This window comes from Helicoverpa armigera, chromosome 10 (assembly GCF_030705265.1).
Source record: "Helicoverpa armigera isolate CAAS_96S chromosome 10, ASM3070526v1, whole genome shotgun sequence".
In the NCBI taxonomy this organism is placed as follows: Eukaryota; Metazoa; Arthropoda; class Insecta; order Lepidoptera; family Noctuidae; genus Helicoverpa; species Helicoverpa armigera.
The window spans coordinates 4,668,514-4,688,723 of NC_087129.1; the positions used below are offsets into that span (position 1 = coordinate 4,668,514).

General features: G+C 34.9%; 2 protein-coding genes across 2 annotated transcripts; both read left to right on the forward strand.

The window, feature by feature from the left end:
* Positions 1-4,151: 4,151 nt before the first annotated feature.
* On the forward strand, positions 4,152-10,008 carry LOC110371853 (protein yellow). Its single transcript, XM_021328269.3, has 4 exons — positions 4,152-4,232; positions 7,164-7,399; positions 7,947-8,135; positions 8,338-10,008. The coding sequence occupies exons 2-4, from the start codon at positions 7,174-7,176 to the stop codon at positions 9,480-9,482; spliced, it is 1,560 nt and encodes a 519-aa protein (XP_021183944.3). The 5' UTR covers positions 4,152-4,232; positions 7,164-7,173; the 3' UTR covers positions 9,483-10,008.
* Positions 10,009-11,614: 1,606 nt separating this feature from the next.
* Positions 11,615-19,605, forward strand: LOC110371848 (proton-coupled amino acid transporter-like protein pathetic). The gene is made up of 8 exons (XM_021328263.3): positions 11,615-12,133; positions 12,786-12,936; positions 13,906-14,027; positions 14,418-14,502; positions 15,006-15,250; positions 16,370-16,582; positions 17,584-17,753; positions 19,301-19,605. Exons 1-8 carry the CDS (start codon positions 12,060-12,062, stop codon positions 19,549-19,551), a joined length of 1,311 nt encoding a protein of 436 aa, XP_021183938.3. The 5' UTR covers positions 11,615-12,059; the 3' UTR covers positions 19,552-19,605.
* The last annotated feature ends 605 nt before the right edge of the window (positions 19,606-20,210 follow it).

Below are 20,210 nucleotides of genomic sequence, written 5' to 3' on the forward strand. Positions count from 1 at the left end.
AATCTGCATGTTTTTGCTCCACAAGGGAAAACGTATAATATAGTGTACCATTCAGTTTTGGTTTAACAACTAATCGTATCCAGCGTTACATCGCCCTTCTTAGATTTTTCCGTGGGAATGAGAAGTTTTCTTATAGTTGTGATTTATACCGCAATATAACGGAATTCCACGCGGGCGAAGCCGCGGGCGGAAAGCTAGTAATACATAAATGGTAATTTCCAAATAGAGTTTAATTGCTCATATTAATTTAGAACTATTTAAACCTTTGAATAATGCGTTTAACTTGCAACAGAGGCGTGGTTAATGTTGTTATCCTTCGTTATGAGTCAGTGACGTCCAACTTAACCTTAGAAAGTTCCTATGACTTTGAAAGTTAAATTTAACTGGCAAGTTAACCAGTTAACTGAAATGTAGGTACCTGCCTCTTAAAACTTGTTTGTCAGTTTAATTAGACATTGTTATGGTAAGCTGTGGACAGCCCATAAATAACCTTGGTACTGATTGATTGATTTCATATTCATTAACAATTAGTCAGCGTTGGTTTTACTTAATTATGATGTGTGATGTAAACATTTCGGGTGAGGTGTCTAATTTCACCTTTAGTTCGCACAGTTATGATGAGATTGGCGAGTTCTCAGGAAGTACACAGCCTGTTTATTTACACGATAAGTGCTCTAAAAGGGTATCTTCCGTTACTTAATAAAAATTACGATGTCGTTAAAAGTGACGATCTTACATATGTACATATATTTTTATGACATTAACCTACAAATTCCCATGGTGATATAACCGAACTAGATACACTATTAAATTACACTAGTTTTTATTGGTTTTTTAAATACGTTATAAAGGTATTTAAGGCTATAAATAACAATTTGCTCATCATTGGTGAGGAATGGCAATCTAAGCGTTATTACGATTATCCGGCACCGCCTAGTTTCCTATAATTACTGGTTGATGTAACACAACATTTTCTAAATAATCAATTCCGCCCGTTTCAGTGTTTCAGGTCATTAACATGTATTATGTTAATAAAATGAAAGATAGACGTTCATATGCAACTGCAGTTTTCGAATAGATTAACTAATAATAATGTGCACAGTCTACCTGGTACTACCTCTAAATAAATTGCAAAGAGATCCTTGTTTATAGCCGACGTCATATTGGTAACTATTGTATGACAATATTTAGAGAACTATAGGTAGAACTACTATTAACCATATTAAAGTTTAGTCATACAAACTGTACACACCTACGACGCTTAGTTTCGAAACTGTAGTTAGAAGTGGGTTAAAGTAACTTCTTAGATTTTTTCATAACGTTAGTTACAAATATATTTTTAGCCAATATTCAGAATCAATATTGAAAAACTTGCATCTTTTTGATCATGCTAATATAGTCACATTACTTATCTATATTAGACATTTATAATGCTTGATAAATAAAAATATAATTTGTCAAATCTCTCAGATCTAGGTATGCTAAGAGCATTTATAGATAAAATCTGAAATAGATTTGCATAAAATTTCACTGTGATTGATAGGTATTTTATTATAACACAATTTGGGGAACATTTTGTGTAGGTAAAACACACATATTTGGGTTGGACAAATTAACTGTGACACGCATTTATATTTAACAAGTTTTCGACTCATCGAATCTTTATTTATGGACGAAATTATGTGTGATATACCTGCTTAGAGAAGTTGCTTTCGCCAATGAGCAAAGTTGCTTTGCGTTGACCTAGGTCGCGGAACTGGCATTAACAAAGACAACGCCATTGTATGGAAAGATACCAACATCCGTTTAATGAAGGTCACATTTTTGAATAATTGTTCAGGAAGTTTTAGAAAACGTGAGTTTGCTTGTGGTACTTTAAGTACCTGTTTAATTATGGATATTTTTATACAACTGCCTACGAAAAGCGGTATTACTTGATTATTTGAACGCAATTCTCACGTGCGACGACGTGCGCAAACTTAACTTAAAGTAATGGAACTGCTATAGTCTAGTTACATAAAAACACAATTTCTATGTAGAGATCTCACTTAGAACGTGTGTACTTTACGACACATCAAAACAAAGTCGATTCACTTCCACTAACTTCTTGCCATACCCGGATAAAAAATAGTCCATGTTTTAAAGGAGATAGTGTAACTTCCTAACAGTGAAAGAAATATTCATATTAGTCCAGTACTTCCGGAGTTTTCTTTTTATATTTTAGTAGGTAGAAATGACCAATTTATTCTCAATCTATAATTCGATCTACCCAGAAATTGTATATTGTTTTATCAATGTTTCAAATATTTAAGTCCGGGGCGTGAAATAACGATTCAAGCATATTGCCGCAAAATCACTGTGTTTTATCGAGCATTTATCAAGATTTAGACCACAATGTATGCACGAGTCACGAGCCACTGATGCAGTGCGCCCGACCAACACAAATATGCGCTTACGCATGCCATGATCTTCTAAAACTAACAAAATTGACCCAGATAAATTCAAAATTTAGAAACATAGTTTTAATAAAACCTTGTTTTTCCTAATTCGAGTGTATTTCTGCATATTATTTATTTTATGTTTTACGTTGTCACCTTCTCTAACCATTTATGAAATTACATGAATAACGGCGTGCATATTTTTTGTATGCATGCGCATAAAATTGTATGAAATTTTATTTACTTAGTAAGCGATAAATTGGTAAATAAATAACAACATTTTATTGCATCTAAAAAAGTAGTTGAAAGCAAGTAATTAGTTATGATTTATTTTTTCAATATAAATAAATGAAGAAAATCGCCGCAGCACGTATTTCAGTCGTTAGAGCAACTTAGTATTCATTGGATAACACACGAAAATACCTAATCGGTTACTAGCTATGGGCTATTAACTGCTTGTAAATAAAATAGACAGTCACATTTTAACTGCGTGAACTTGAAAATTAAACATTAAATTTTTCACAGCTACGTGGGATCGCAGACCTCACAATATGCCTACGCAATATTTGAAATCAATTTATCTTCGCGCATTCCTGTGAAAAAAAAGGTCTTGACAGACAGTCGCCCTTTACAGCTCTTTTACGCCAGCAGATTTTCCGCCCGACAACGCTGGGATCGTACGGGCATTATCTATGCACTAGCTTCTGCTAGCGGTTTTACCAGCTTCCCGTGGAAACCTCTGCACGAACCCGGATAAAAAGTAGCCTATAGCCTTCCTCGATAAATGGGCTATCTAACACTGAAAGAATTTTTCAAATCGGACCAGTAGTTCCTGAGATTAGCGCGTTCAAACAAACAAACAAACAAACAAACTCTTCAGCTTTACAATATTAGTATATATTATATATATTAGAAAAATTGCAGTCACAACAAACAAGACTAACAACTATCAGAACAAAAGATGCTGCCTTGAACTATGAGCCATAATTTTCCCCCCCGGACTTGCTACGCGCGATATAAATCGGCTGGTGTGAAACCACTGTTAAAATAAAGGGTTCCTTTTTTCCTGTACATAAGTATCCTGAACTCATAAACTCACAACTATCTGAAAGAAATGATAATGCATGCTAAGATTTATTATCTAGCAGAGATTAAAAAATGTTTTGATTATGTAAATATTTGTTTATATTTGCATCCATAAAATTTTTTGCGCGTTGTTTGAGCATTCTTTACTAATCACAATTATCCTAGTTTTAATATTTTGTAAGATTCCCTTGTCTATTCAGTTAATGCCTTGTGTATGTATGTATCCTAATTTTCTCTATGCAAAATATGTGATGACAACTACCTACGAATGTTTACGTCATAGGTTTCAGAGGTAAATATGTGCATATTTATAAACACTAAATTATGATGCAAAATTCATGAATGGAATTTTTAGAGCCTTTCTTTAAACTCCTACTAAAATTTTTAGTACTTAAAACCAGATTATACTGGATTGTTTGAATAATGGGCACAACTTTGTCTCCAAGGTCTAAAAAAATAGCCTGGGGTAGAAAGATAATGTTAAAAATTTCCTGTTAATTATTCAATTTGTACATAGTATTGAAAAATAATTAAATTTAAATTAGATGTAAATCTATTTTTAGAATGACGTTCGTGGTTCTGCGGCAATTTGACTGGCGTTGGTAGGACGCGGTCGGAGCGGAGGTACGTTTTATAAGGTAGGGGTGGATCTTAGCGTATCAGTCCACTACCAACTGTCGCGATCATTGGCCACTATCGGACAACCATGTAGGTTTTAACTTTTTTTTATTTACATTAACAATCTGTGATTTTTTTTAAATTTCGAACGTTCTATGAAGTGAATAATTGGAGTTTTTGGAGTTTTTGGATATATTTTTAAGTTGAAGTGCGTTTGTGTTTGTGAGGGTGTTTTTTTTTGGATTAAAAAAAAATTAAGAATCAAGTTTTTCACAAAAATATTTTTCTGCGTAAATAAATATTAATTTTAATTAACTTAGCATTAAATATAAAAATAAACCGTTTTCATGGCAAATTAATTTCAAAATTAGTTCAACGTCGTATTATGAGATTCATATTTTCGTCATTAATTAACAAACATGTTTTTCTTTAATTACTAACCTAACCGCGGTTGAAATTATTTCATCTTGCTTTCATCCAAATTAACGTGTTACCTCTCTCAATTGTTATTCTTCTTACAATAATAGAGTTGCGTGCGCAAACCACTTAGGTATAATTTAATATTGTTAGCGAAACAAAAACGAGGTTACCAAAATATTGAGTGTTCTAATGACTTAATTTTTGTTCTAGTCATTTGTAAAACCAATGATAATGCAAACATCAAATAGACAATGCAAAGAGTCATTAAGAACCTCTTGATAAATGGCTTGCAGTTAAAGTCATGTTTTGCTTTGAGCTGATGAGATGCAACCTTATAGTAGACGTAATAAGAGGAATATCATTTGTAATTGTTTTGTGGTATGAAAACTCATTAGTGCCCGTCGGTGTAATTGAATTAATCTTTCATACGGATGTGATTCCGTCCCATTGCGCGTAAACATTTTGCGTATAATTTTAATCATTTGCAAGTACTTGATAAAGTTGTGTTTCAAAAATAAATGTGTAACCATAGGTACCCAAATAAAAAATCATTTACCTACGTTGATTTAAGACTACTTAAACGTGTCCAGAGTGTCGGAAAATCTATGCAAATATTAGTCAGCTGAAAAAATTGATTGTTTGCGCGCTAATCTCAAGAACAACCGGTCCGATAAAATAAAAACTACTGCGTTAGATAGCCCCTTTATCGAAAAGGGCTACCTACTTATTAACCGGGTGCGATAAATAGTTCCCACGGAAAGCGGGTGAAACCGCTCGCGGAAACTAGTTAATCTAATAAAATTATGCAACAGTTTCTAAAAGTTATATCCCGGAGATGACCAGTTTTTTTATTTCGGTTATGGTGTTTTTATACGTTTTTGTGTTTAATTTGACTGTTTATTTTAAAAAAGAAAATATTATTTTAATGTAATAAGGGAAAGTTTATTTGGGTAGGTCGTATGTAAATAAACAAACGTATAAACTGTAGTAAATCGATCTGAAGGAAGTGATACAAAGAAGGTCTGATTGTAGATCATCACGCTATCTCAAGGCAAATAGGCATATTAAAACTTTTTTGTAATTGTTTCCTCACGAAATTCTTGTAAATATAATAATGATGGCCATATTTAGGTTTCACAGTAATTAACATGATTTTGAAAAAGCACGAACTGATTAATTATTCTGTAGCTGCGTAGCGTAGTTATAAACCTAACCTAGAAAATACATCGAGCTACGCTACTACGCGCGTCATACGTTATGTGATGAAAGCACAATTTACTAATACACCAGATAACAACTTAGAAGATTAAGTTACATAAATCTACGTGCGTCATATTGGTTATCTCACGCCGTTAACTATAGTGATTTAAATATAGGTCAAACTTGATGAAACGATAGACCAAAGAAGGTCAAATGACTAATATGTACAAAATAGTTCCTCTCTCGACTTTGTACTCTCCTACACTGTTATTAATTCGGAAATCGGTAATTACTAGAGCACACCAACAAATAAAGAGCATGGAAATTAGTGGGTATTTTTCTTTGGTGACCAAACTGGACCGAGGGGCATTTTTTATTACTTATGATGCATATTAATAAGAACATTGTGAAATAAAAGTCAAATCGGATTAAGGTGCTTATGGAAAATCAAGTGCACACACATTCACTTACTTTTAAAACTTAATCGGAATATAAAAAAGGAATAAATTATTTTTATTACGTTAACAAAATAGCGGAAGCAAACATCAAGTTTAACTATAGTTTATGCTAAACGTGAACCTAACTGCGTACAAAAGAGAAAGCTCCGGGGATTAAAATTTTTTATTTCAATCAAAACTATCGGCTTGATGACCGCTTTGGCTAAAATTTTGTCGTTTCCACATAGGCTTTTACCATTGCGCAAGTGCTTATGGGTAAATGATACCTGTGAAAAAAAAACGTCAATTAACCATTAGAGCTAACCGGTTCCCAAAAAATTAAACGCATATTTTCAATAGCACGGAAATAAATAAATCTGTCGGAACTTAAGTTAAAAATGATTTGAAACGGCAAACGGCTGTTTCATGTTGGCGTTTGCTGTTGTAGGAAAAATTGAGAGATGCATTTCCCTTTACGAGAATCTAAATTCCTTAAGAAAGTTCTTTTGAACTTTACAAAATCTTCACTTTACAGATTTTTTAATGTTGTTCAAACATTAGAATTTCATAATCTTATGATAATGGAGCAGGTAGCCTTTGTTTGATGTACTTTGCTCGATCTATTTCTAAATTACAAAGTAGGGCTATACTTATGGCCAATTAAGATTACCAAAGAAGCGTACACACATACTTATTATACTAATAAGCAAAATAAGTAAATAATCATACCTAAACCTAAGCTAATTCTCTTCTATCACGAAACATCGTCCGTCTGATTTCATGTGCAGTGTTTTTCTTCTTAAGAGGTATATTCACCTGTTTCCATACACAATTATTATCCACTTTTTGAACATTCATAATCTTTCTCCCGTTGTACCGACATACATCATCATCATCATAATCATATCTTCCAATAGCCGATCACTGTTGAACGATTTAATTAAGCAAAATTCTTCTGTTACAGAAAAAACAAAATGGGGATGAAGCTACTAGTACTACTAGCCGTGGTATCATCCGCGACAGCTGCAGTCAAGCTGCAGGAGATGTTCTCCTGGAATGTGGTGGACTGGAACTACCCTGACGCGTACTCCCGGCAGCAGGCCATTCAGTCTGGTGCTCTCATACAGGAGAACGCGTTACCAGTCGGCATCGAGAGGTGGAGGAACAAGCTCTTCGTTAGCGTACCTAGGTGGAAGGCGGGTAAGTCACACCTAACTCTAAACAAAGTAAATGGTTCTACTGTTTCATGGTTACGTTGTTCATTGTGCAAATTATTATTAGCCAGATATAAGGTAATAACTTCGCTGGAAGAAATTATCTCAAGCCATATTTCCCTTAATTACATTTCCTTTGCGTGTGGAAGACATTTTGTGCCATCGTTATAATGCTAGGTTTGCATTACATACTTTGGTGAAAAGGTATTACCGTACTAGGTGAACAAACTAACTCACCCATATATAGTTACTTCCATTAGTGTTTTAATTATGTCAAAGTACAGTTCCAAACTAAAGCTTGTAAGATAGATGATAGTTGTTTTGTAATTTATGACGCTTTATTCGACTGGCCCAGTTTGTCAGTATCTGCCCTATAAATCTAAATGCATAGTTTCGTGGCACATACTCAATCATTTTTCGCCATCACGTCACCGACACATCGATGTTGAGTACCTTAATACTTCATTGCTCAAGGTCTAAGCCGTTAGAAGTAAAATTTTCCATTACATAAGTTAACGCGTACATTGGTACAGGTATACCCGCTACACTGAACTACATACCTTTGGATGGTCCGTACGATCCGTCGCCGAAGCTAACCCCCTACCCAAGTTATGCAGGCAACGAGTTGGGCAACTGCCAGTCCGGTCTCAACACTGTGTACAGAATCAAAGCAGACAAATGTGACCGTCTCTGGGTCCTTGATGTTGGTACATATGGATACGGTAAGTTATTATTTTATTCAAATTTATTTAAGCATGACATTAATATACCATTTCAAACTAAATAAGATATTTATAAATGTGTTAAAGCAGTTATTACTTTTTCAGTAGGCGTTTACGATAACGCAGTTTAAGCAATGCTGATCTATCATGTATTTTTATATTAAAATTATGAAAATAACTAAGGCTAACGTATTTTTTTCAGATTCCAACACGACCAATCTCTGCCCTTACTCGCTGAATGTTTATGACTTGAACACCGACCAACGCATCCGAAAGTATGTATTCCGTCCCGAAGACATTGTTGCCTCGACTTTCATTGCCAACATCGCTCTCGACGAGGGAAGATCTTGTGACGATACTTTCGCCTATTTCTCCGACGAACTCGGCTACGGCCTCATCGCCTACTCTTGGCAACTAAACAGGTCATGGAGGTTTAACCACGGATTCTTCATGCCTGACCCCCTAACTGGAGACTACAACATTGGTGGTCTGAACTTCCAATGGAGCAGCGAAGGAATTTTCGGTATCTCAGCATCGCCCGCCGGCTCAGATGGATACAGAACTCTGTTCTTCAGTCCTTTGGCCAGTCACACACAATTCGCAGTATCAACGCGCATATTAAGAGACGAAACCAAAGTAACTGGATCTTACCACGACTTCAAAGTCGTAGGGTCCCGAGGTGCTAACGGTCACACCACTTCCAAGGTAGTAGACGAGTACACAGGTATCGAACTATTCAATTTGATTGACCAAAACGCCATTGGATGTTGGAGATCGGATACGCAATATAAACCACAGAACATTGCTGTTGTAGACAAGGATGACACGGGACTGATATTCCCCAGTGACGTTAAGATTGACGCACAAAGAAATGTGTGGGTGATCTCTGACCGTATGCCTGTGTTCCTCGAATCTACCCTGGATTACAGTGACATCAACTTCAGAATTTACACTGCTCCTCTGGATGTGTTAGTGCAAGACACTGTGTGCCAGGCTCCTCAGCAGTACATTCCGAGCGTTAAGCCGAATCAGCCCGCCATTATTCCTCCCCAACCGCAACTGCAACCTTACTACTTTGAGAACGGTTTAGGTGTGACAGCCAGCCCTGCTCTTCCCGGATCATTAGCACTGTATTCCCCAGTGGGATCCCCTCAGCCTGCACTCGCGGGAAGAAATGCTTTCGGACCTGGAATTATCAGGAACTCCATTCCCACTGTGCAGAGCTACGTAAACTTCCCCAAAGAAAATAACAATGGTCCTTACCTGACCTCTCGGCCGAAACCAACTATTTCTCACAGGAACCCTTGGTGGCACGAGAAACGTAATTACGAAGTATACGAACATTAAGAACTTCGATAAGAATATTATACCTCTAGTATTCTTTATTTTTAAATGTTGATAATTAAAACAATGTTCATTATTTTTAAGTTCTAGACAATATTTCCATCTGTCATCTCTAAGATTACTTAGTAGATATGTAATTGTATTTTAACATACATTTTCATATTTGCAGTTTAACATCTTGCAGAACATTAACTATTATTTTATTAATAGTTGAATGTGAATCTGCCAAGCAATTCTTTTGCGAGCATTAAAACGGAGTAATAAAGCGGATAAATTAGAGAAAATCTTCATTGACTGAGAACCTTGTATGTTAGTACTGTCACTTCACTGTAATATTTATTAGATTAACTCGTAATCAGGATGTTTGTATCATATTTACTTTTAGAGTTGTTAAATAGATGTACAGTAATAGTAATAATGTGGTGATACTACTGTATGATTTCCCTGTATAAGCATCGCAGGGAAATATAGATGTAAGGTAAATTGGATTTTTTCTGTAATTTATTACGAAATAAAATTGTAAATAATACCTGTATATTTTAATTTTCACCCCAATTTGTGTTGCCTTGACACAACAGTGCTGGAGCCGCACCAAATAATACACTACGCACTAAATAATAAAATTGCCTTCATTTTTGCGGGGCTCGATTGATTTGCATTTTAATCTGTAGTAGTGAATAGGCATGACGATAAGACTAAATAATAGTGATTCTAATTAGTCCACATTTGAGATTGGCAAAAATGTGAGACAAAAGAAAAAAAAAGAAACTACTAATTACTGTTTTCCATTCGCCACCCTGTAACTGTAGACTGAAGCTATATCAGCACCCCCAAAGAAGTCACATAATTATACAAAGTCAGTGTTGTCCCCTGTAACCGCAATGCAAAGTCATGCCTAATTTTTCCTCAAAAACAGAGAGATTACTCCATTACATATGTTATATCACAGCTGGGGAACTTTTCTAATGACGTCATGATGTTATGTTTCGTACATTAGTCACTATGTAACGTACACAAACACACACTCATGATAAATAGACACAAGTGCTCCTAATAAACCCTATTATAAAAATTGTGTAAATATAAAACCAGAGTTATTAAACTCACTAAAATTACACGAGGTTGTCGCTATTTGACATTGACGGAGTACGTAGGTTTTTCGGATTGATTACTTTATTTTATTATAATAAGTTTATCTTAAGTTGGAATAGAAAGGCTTGCGATGAATAAAATCAAAATGTAAAAAAGCAAAATGATCGGTAATTAATTAGAAAATTGCCAATACATACTACAACTTCTATTTCATATACTCTAACTGTCTAATGGTAATGTGTTCTAGGGCATCGAAAGTTAAAATATTAAACGCAATTATATTTAATTGCGACAAAAAAATACGCAAATGTATAATTAGTCCTCAATGCATCCGGCACAAATAAAAATCCCATGAAATTATATCGGATAGAATAATGATAACGATCAGTTATCTCGTCATATTTCGGAGTTTCAAAATATGGAAAGAAAAATATCTCAATATATAATCAAATATCTCAATTAACTCATTTTATTTAATTGTTCCGGGCGATAAAATTAACAAATGTGATATTAATTACATCATAACTTAAAGTGACGCAAATAGTTATTTCAATGTTTAAAGTTCTCATAACTTCCTTCTGAATAGATCAATATCAGCTTCATTAAACGATAATGTCGTTGTGGACCTTCATTGTACTATTAAGTATAAGTAACAAGTTAGGAATTCGGTGAGCTCCAAGAATGTGCAATTCGTGTACGCCACTCATAACCATAAGTATGTATCAGAGATAAAAGGATTAGCATATGTACCGGTACATGATATGATACACTACCCTCTTAGCGCTACCCTAAGGTATTTTAACAGACTTACTAATCACTTACTATCTTAATAGTCCTCAAGTTGTTTTGCTACCCATAACAAGAAGCCTAGTTATCATTTCATCCATGCTCTTAACTTCATCATATAAAACAACCTTCGCCTTACAATAGTAGGCCATTGGTGCTGCTTTTTATAACACAACTATTTGTATCTGCGGATACAATTAAATTAAAACCTACTTAAGTCCTTCTTAGATAAGGAAACAGCCTTTCTTCGAGCACTACGACGAGGTCTCATATAATAAACGTATACCGCACAGTACGTACGCAAATTGTAAATTAAAATGAGAAGATTGAAATGTACTTATCAGACTATCTAGATCTGAATGAGTCTTAGTTAAATATAAAACAATAAAGATCTACGGTTTGTCCACAAATTAAGCCATTTATGGTAACACGAGACTATTGTACTAGATGTTGTTGGTTCCTCAGAGAATCTGTTGTAACAATCTGTTAAGTTCAAAAGAGGAAAATTGAGTGATTTGCTCGTGTATCCGCACGTTTACTTTTTTGTGGACATCATTATCATATGTGCGTAATTTTTGTTTAATAGTGCCATGCCTCAGTGCCATAGTTGTTAAAATGTATTCAACTAATTTGTTCAACGTACGCGGTTCGTTTTAAACAGGGTTTCTGATTTAGACATTCTTGTATGATACTTTAGTCGCTATGAACGTCGAGAAAGCTGAGGAAAAAAGGGAATATAATCCCTTTGAACATCGACAAGTTGAGAAACCTACTTCGTGAGTGATTTCAGTATTTGATACGTGTGGTTATTTGTTTTGTGTTCACCTGTAATTGTATTACTGCTAGCTTAAGCGTCACTCTTAATAAAATCCACGTTTTATTGCAAAGTTAAGGTTAAAGTAAGTAATTTTTGGCTTTTTAATGAATTATTTGTTCACTGTGCAAAGAGACGGGGCTTCTTCTTTATGATAGGTAACTAAAGTGATAAGATAATCAAGGGGGTTCTTCATTCCTCCTTATAGCACCAAGGCCATATCACTGCGAGGCAATCAATAATCCATATCTCAAATAAAATGATGATTTTTATACACTCATTACAGTCATACAGTGAATAATTTGAAGTCGTAGTAATGCCTATAATATATGTGTGTGTGTATAATAACAGTTTGGCAATAAAGAGTTAAGTACTTACAACGGAATGCATTAACTTGTAATTATGCATTTACCACATACTTTATTATTTTCAACCAATCCAAAATTTCAATTACACATTTTCCCACTTGCAAAAATATCCATGCTTATGTACATTCTTTTGAGTCTACCATAACTTGAACTCATACAGGCATTTGCAAGGTGATATCATTATGAACCAACAATATGAATGGTACAGCTGTTATTTGTACTGAAACACATGTTCTTTGTTTTCAGGGATATTCGATCATGTGCTAATTTGATCAAGTCGTCTTTGGGCTCCGGGTTGTTAGCGGGACCGCTGGCGTTTGCTAATGCAGGATGGGGTGTCGGACTCTTTGGTACATTGCTCGTAGGAGTCATATGTGGACACTGCATTCATATACTGGTGAGTTTAATGCTATCAATTATCACACTAATACTATGATTGAATACATAGAGCGAGGGAAGGACTGGGAATGGATTGAAAATGGGATCCAAAACTTTGAATGGATTGTGTGAAAAAAGCGATATGATATAGAATGACAATTTTGAGATGACGTTACGTAGATAAGTATGAATACGCTTAGAAGATGGAATGAAAGGAGGATGCTCATCATCTAGCTAGCCTTTCCCAACAGCATATATTGGGGTCGGCTTCCAGACTCAACCGATGCAGTGGAGTAGTATAGAGTCTCGTGGAGCGACTACAACTGCCTGTCTGACCTCCTCAACCAAAGAATTGGGCAATGCGAGACCTCTCGATAAGACTTCCTGACTTCCTGATTGTGTACAAATTAAACACAAATCATGTTTATAACCATAATAAAGTGACGATAGGTAAACCATAAAAGTTAGCATTGCTATTGTTCTGAAGCGACCTTAACGTATTGTAAGGACATGATTAATATTCAAAGGTCTTAACAGATTATTTTATTTTATTTACTAAGAGCTATTCATTAGTTCTAACTTAATTATACCGTGAAAATTTAGTATAAGAAAACAGACATACAATGTAGTTTTTCACAATGCCTTAAATGTAAGTACGTATGGATCATTAAAACTAAACATTTTGTTTATAGTTTTAGAGATTCGTTAGAGGTTCGTAGAAACGCATAATTAAGGATTTCATCAACTGCAACTGGCTCTTATTCAGGAACAAATAAACTTGTAGGTATAATGAAAATATTACGTTTACCTACAGCTTAAATCTGGTAAACATTGCCCACAACTGGTAATGTTTTCCATGAAAATTTCCTATGTATGACATAATACGTTGACAAGAACAAGTTTTCAAATATTTTCTTTCTCTCGACTTTTGTACGGAACACACAGATGTTTCTAGTCAATATTTAAAGTTGTTATCTATTATTTACAGGTGAGGACATCGCAGAAATGTTGCGTGTTAGACAAAAAACCTTCATTAGGATATGCTGAGACCTGCAAATCGGCCTTTAAGAATGGACCGAAAGGCGTCAGAAGATTTGCAAACATTGCTAGGTATGTAGACATATTGATCGATCGATTGAAGTACAGCTAGCTACATATGCTAATTGCAAAATGAAATACAGAAATCATCATTGATTTTCATTATTTTATTTCATGGAAATATTTTCTCTAGAGTACTCTTTTGACTAAAGCCTCATGAAGTACGGATTACAAGAATGCTCAACGTTCTGGTTATTTATCTACCTTCTACTTACAATATTTTTTGTTTGCTGCAAAGTTATACATGCTACTTCTGATCATGTTGATTAACGCGGAGAGTAGTAAATTTCCCTAGCTTGGGGGACGCCTTTGTCCAGTAGTGGACGTTTTTAGGGCTGCAATGACCATACGTGACGCTGTTGAAAGTTCCTTGTTTATTTTTCTGTTATTTTTAATTTTCAGTGTCTTTGCGGAATTCGCACTATTTTGCACATATACCGGAGTTTGCTGCATTTACACAGTATTAATATCAGATTCAGTGAAACAGGTATGAGCATATATATCTACTTAAATAAATACGGTGACGTTGTGTGCAATTGAATCAGCTAAGCAGTTAGGAGATAAAGCAAAGCATAATTGATGGTTATCACCCCTTGTTAACTAGATAATCACTCTTGATTATGTTAACGCCAGGCAGTTATTGCTACTCAAATCAAGCAAATATTTTTGAGGTAGAAAATGTGCAGGATTAACTATGACTTACGTCAAACGCTATAATGTCTTGGAATTTTTGAAGTCGATTTTTATTGAATCAAGTTACCTACTGTATTTATCTTGTTTTGTAAAACAAGGCTGACAAACTATTTAAATAAAGTAACTTCTACGTCCTTGAGATAATTCATAATAGTTTATTTAATTGTCATAAATAATAAATACCTATAGAAAGACTTAAAGAGAGGAATTCCATGAGAAGTATCTTAATGAAGCTATATAAGTTATACCAAGTCACATTATTCCAAGGTTCTGATCATAATCTTCATTTGTTTTCAGTTGGTAGACCGCTACGCTCCCTCTACAATTCTACCAGTGGAATACTACTGCCTCATCTTCCTTGTGCCTATTATTCTTCTATGTCAAATCAAGTACCTGAAGTTCCTGGCAATATTCTCTGGACTAGCAAACATACTGCTAGTTACTGTATACATAGTTTGCCTTTACTATATATTTGGAGGGGACATAACCTTTGCTGGAAAACATGCTGCTGGCAACCCGGCTAGATACCCGGCTTTTTTGTCGTAAGTTTCTTATTTTTTTAATAATAAGGCTATCATTCTATCTCGTATCTCGTTGGGCTAATAAATGAAGTAATGATCAAAACTTTAGTCAAAGGACAGTGGTCTCCTGCGAATGAAGAGTTCAGAAGTATTATTGGATTTTTCTTTAAAACACCATCAACTCCAAGAGGCTCTCACAATGTTTCAATAGACTATATTACCACACATACATTTGACTTCGAAAACAAACGAGAAACTTAATGTTTTGTTGTGAGCGAGAGTATACAGCGCGAGTATACATTAGCCGTTTTATTGTAACACTTACATAGTTAAATTAAGAAATTAGCAATGCTATAGGCCAATTGTATTTATGTTAAAACGTATGCCTATATTAAAGCCTACACAAAATTCATGAATATTCAAGCAAACTTCTTAAAATTCACTGTTTAGTCAGTGTTCGCTTCGTAGTAACACTTGATGCTTGTTTTACTAGTTGCCATTAACTTTGTGTTATTTATCGCAGTAACTTTTTAATATACGCATTTATAATAGAATCCCAGTTCATTTGTTACAACTAACGGACGTTTTATAATCTCTTATTCTCTTATTTACTCTCTTATGTAATCTCCTATGTACTCTCTTATGTACTCCTCTTATCTACTTTCTTAAAAACTCATCTTATGAACTCTCTTATGTGCTCCTCTTATATACTCCTCTTATGTTCTCCTTTTACGTACTCTCGCTATATCAGTCAAGTATCGGTTACATGAAGTGCACGGTTCATTTTTGGGCCTTTCGTGGTATACAACAACATTTTATTTATAGCAAACTTCTTACAGTATTGAAATAAAACTATATAAGTGACAGGCTATTCTGATCGTTTTTTATAACGCTATACTTACGTTTTATGTGTATTTCCGTGTCATGTTCTTTACAACAATATTAAAGTCTATTGATGATCTATCAATCAACTTATTATACATACACTCAAAGCCGAAGTATCAAGGGTGTGTTACCTACCTGGTGATATGATGAAGTGCCTCTTTTTTACTCGAACGTCGTAGAACTACTTCTCACACCTGTACAAAAAGTCCATATGTTATTCTTTTGTATTTTACTTTTTCTTTCCTTATCTTCCAGAACCGTGATCTTCGCAATGGAAGGTGTAGGAGTGGTAATGCCGATAGAGAACACGATGAAGAAGCCGCAGAACTTTCTAGGCTGTCCCAGTGTGCTGGTAGTGGCCATGTCAGCCATCGTCTTCCTTTACGGAACCCTTGGAATGTTTGGGTACCTTCGATATGGTGATATTCTTAGAGGATCTATTACTCTGAATTTGCCTACTGACGAATGGTAAGATCGCAATATAAATAACATATTTTATAAAGATAGGTGTTCTTTTGGAAATACTAGGCGAATGGCCTACGCATATTAACCGTAGGTAGCTTTATTCTCCGAGCTCCAAGTGTATTGAGTTTGCCTAAGCCGCCTGACAACACCTTATCTAGTAGCATCGATGTTTGTCGAAGTAGCTTTAGTATCACTGCCATAAAGTTAAAGGAATCTCAGAATAATTGTGGAACTATTCCTTTCAACTATTCCTTGCTTAGAAGAATTTTACTGCTCTAATGATAGATAGACGACGAATGACGTCAAACGTATTTTTCCAAAAATAAATTCAATTCATTTTAACAAAATGAAGAACACAATTTTCTTACTGTGACGAAATGCAAAATAAAGTGCACTTTTTCTGTTAATTTCAGATACATATTGTAAAAACCATATTATGTATATATATATATATGTGTGTATATTATATATATATATATATATATATATAATGTCTGTTCAGGGTTCATAAATATATATATATATATATATATTTCCCACTAAATGAGATTTGAAATGGAAATTCCGAACTAATTGCAAACGTAAATAAGAATTCTATATCATAGTCTGCCATACTATTTAATAGTCGCAACTTAAACAATGCATATTTCGACTTATGCAATCATGACTCGTGTCAAGATTTTCCTTGTTTTCAGAAACTAAATTACATAGTACCTACATCATTACTGCAATAACCTTGGCTGACTAATACGAGAAATACAACCGACTTTGATAAACGCAAGACTTATTATCGCTTTAAATAAAAAATGCAAGTAGAGTATGTTACTGAAAACCTACCTACTTAGGACTTACTGCCAGATAATCGAATAATTAATTAAACTAATTTCTGCGAAATTCTGACTTCATAAAAAGAGTATCCCATGTTCCCATTATCCCATGTTAAAGAAAGAAAATCCACTTATTGAAAAAATAATACTTTTTAACACATTTTCTTTTTTTTTCAGGCCAGCTATCCTAGCAAAGGTGTCGATAGCGTTATCAATATTCCTGACATACCCACTGCAGTTCTACGTTGTTATCGACATCTTCACGAGATACACACAGCATCGCATCAAGGAGAATTACCGACAGATCACGCAAATCGTTGCGAGAACTATTGGAGTTTGTTGCTGTGGTAGGTCTAGTTACATTGAAGTAAATATTTCATGCTTTAAAAGGCATAGTACTGTTACTGTTACAGCCTTGTTTATCGTCCCACTGCTGGGCACAGGCCTCCTCTCACAAGGAGAAGGATTGAGCATTAATCACCACGCTTGCTCAATGCGGTTGGTGATTTCAGACTAAAGTCCAGGTTTCCTCGAGATGTTTTCCTTCACCTTTTTATCAGCCAAGGCTTTATATTAAAAGGCATAGTGCATACTTAAATATCGGAAGATGAAAATGAGATTATGTAGTGTAACAGTTAGATATCGCAATTCTCGAAATACTCAAACATTTGTTAACTTTAGTTAGACTTACTTCTTTCGTCTTTCTGTACCTTTTTATTTAGGGTGCATCTACACGGTGTAGATAGCTTGCGCATGTTGAGGCACAACAAAGTGTGACTCCAGCGACTGTAGCAAAGCAAAATACCCACCGGCGTGCTCTTGTCACTTGTCACATGTGCATGTTAACTTACTCCAGCTACATGCACCGTGTAGACACACCCTTAAAATCGACAGGCGTGTTAAATCGATGGCGTTACAGTTTTCGCTCAAATATATATGCCATAAACACTTTGCCCATGATTCAAGTATCTAAAGAACCTCATTTTGTAATCGATATCTATAACTGAAGTGGCGTTCAATCCTACAATAATCATAATTATCTTCAATGAGGATTATAATTGATGCTTTGTGACTTTGTAGTCAAAGGGGATTAATTATGCGATAATGTTATCGCATAATGTGCTTCCACACTTGAATGTGATTTATTTTAATCGATAACAAAGCTGCGATTGATACAATTTAATGCACAACCACTTCAGGAATTAGGTACACCTTAGCTTTTACGGAAAACTACCTAATCTCCTGATACCTACTACACGACAAGCCTTTTTATGTGGGAATGTAAAAACCCACCTTTGTTCCTTCTTTGTTTATCTCCTTCAGCAAACCTTGAATTGGAAAGTACGGACGGAAAGATGGATTTGTTTGTGTTATTCTTTACGATGAATTTATTATTGACTATTAGTATTAGAAGGCCAAAGTCCATCTCAGGGAAAGTCTCGTTATTGACGTCTTATTTTTTCTCTATGTGCATTTCTAAGAAGTACATATGTAGTTCCTATTAATAAATGTTTTGTTTGTGTTATACATAGGCACCTTCTTACATATATCTTTTTTTTCCGACGTTAAAAATCATCAAATGACCCCTCCCGCTGTGGGTTAGCAGCGGTGAGGGAGTGTCAGACTCTTACTGACTAAAAACCGTCGTGTTCCGTAGATACCGCGCCCCTGGTACATAAAAGGCCTATGGCCTTTTATGTACCAGGGGCGCGGTATCTCTTTCGAACAACCCGCAGCCCTTCTTACATATATCTAAAGTAGATGCCAAATCGAAGCCGAGTATGTAGAGCTTACTTTTAAAGCGATGTCTGTATAATTTTCTGGACAGTTCTTGTTATTTTGTCAGTACCCAAATTAATCATAATATTTAAATCGCTGCTTTTGTTTTTTTCAGTCGGTATAGGAATGGCCCTTCCGATGCTGGAACAAATCCTGAACATCGTCGGCGCATTGTTCTACTCCATCCTCGGCCTCATCATTCCCAGCGTCATAGAAACTGTCTTCAGATGGGAGAACCTTGGCAAATGGAACTGGATCCTTTGGAAAAATACCTTCATTGCCCTCTTTGGCCTTCTGAGTTTGGTCTCAGGATGTACCGTCACAATAATGGACATAATTGAGATTCTAAACCGGAAAACTGAGTAAAAACAGCGATTTTAATGTATTCAACACTAGTATTAAAATGTCATTTTTAAGTTATGATATGTTTTTATTTTTGTGTACGTTTGAGTCATGAGAGTTTTTTGGAATGACCACCTCTTTGTTGGACTTTAATTTGGCAAATAGTTTAACGCTACATTATAAATCTGAATGCATGGTCACCAACCTTCTGTAAAGTAACTATGTATTGGTAGATGACGTACTCTTATACACAATCAACTTTCTAAGAGCCAGGATTTTAATGGAGAAATAGGCTAACAAACTCCTTCCATTATCTTTGACTTCTATAATCTATAAACAAATACTCATGTTGCACGTGCTTGCAAGACCTATACGCTACCAAGCCATTGATAAATTATAACAATTGACACTTAACATACTTTTTAAAATACAAAATAGCAAAATAATAAATATAAAGTAAGGATAGAGCGAATAAAAATATATAGCGAAACTACAAACAGTGCATAAATAAATCTGCCATACAACTTGCACTAGACCCTTCATAGGACATTCACATATTTATTATTTTCTATTGATAATAAACTGTAGGAAAATATATAGTACCCAATAACTTGCGTACATTTCATTTGAATGAACTACAGACGAGACAATGAGTCCAGATCACCAACTGGAACCTTGATATT

Bases quoted from the DNA above. Each gene is read 5' to 3' on its own strand.
- LOC110371853 (XM_021328269.3), top strand. From the start codon at position 7,174: ATGGGGATGAAGCTACTAGTACTACTAGCCGTGGTATCATCCGCGACA. The intron at 7,400-7,946 runs GTAAGTCACACC...ACATTGGTACAG, and splicing joins CGTACCTAGGTGGAAGGCGG to GTATACCCGCTACACTGAAC. The intron at 8,136-8,337 runs GTAAGTTATTAT...TATTTTTTTCAG, and splicing joins TGTTGGTACATATGGATACG to ATTCCAACACGACCAATCTC.
- LOC110371848 (XM_021328263.3), top strand. From the start codon at position 12,060: ATGAACGTCGAGAAAGCTGAGGAAAAAAGGGAATATAATCCCTTTGAA. The intron at 12,134-12,785 runs GTGAGTGATTTC...CTTTGTTTTCAG, and splicing joins CAAGTTGAGAAACCTACTTC to GGATATTCGATCATGTGCTA. The intron at 15,251-16,369 runs GTAAGTTTCTTA...CTTATCTTCCAG, and splicing joins AGATACCCGGCTTTTTTGTC to AACCGTGATCTTCGCAATGG.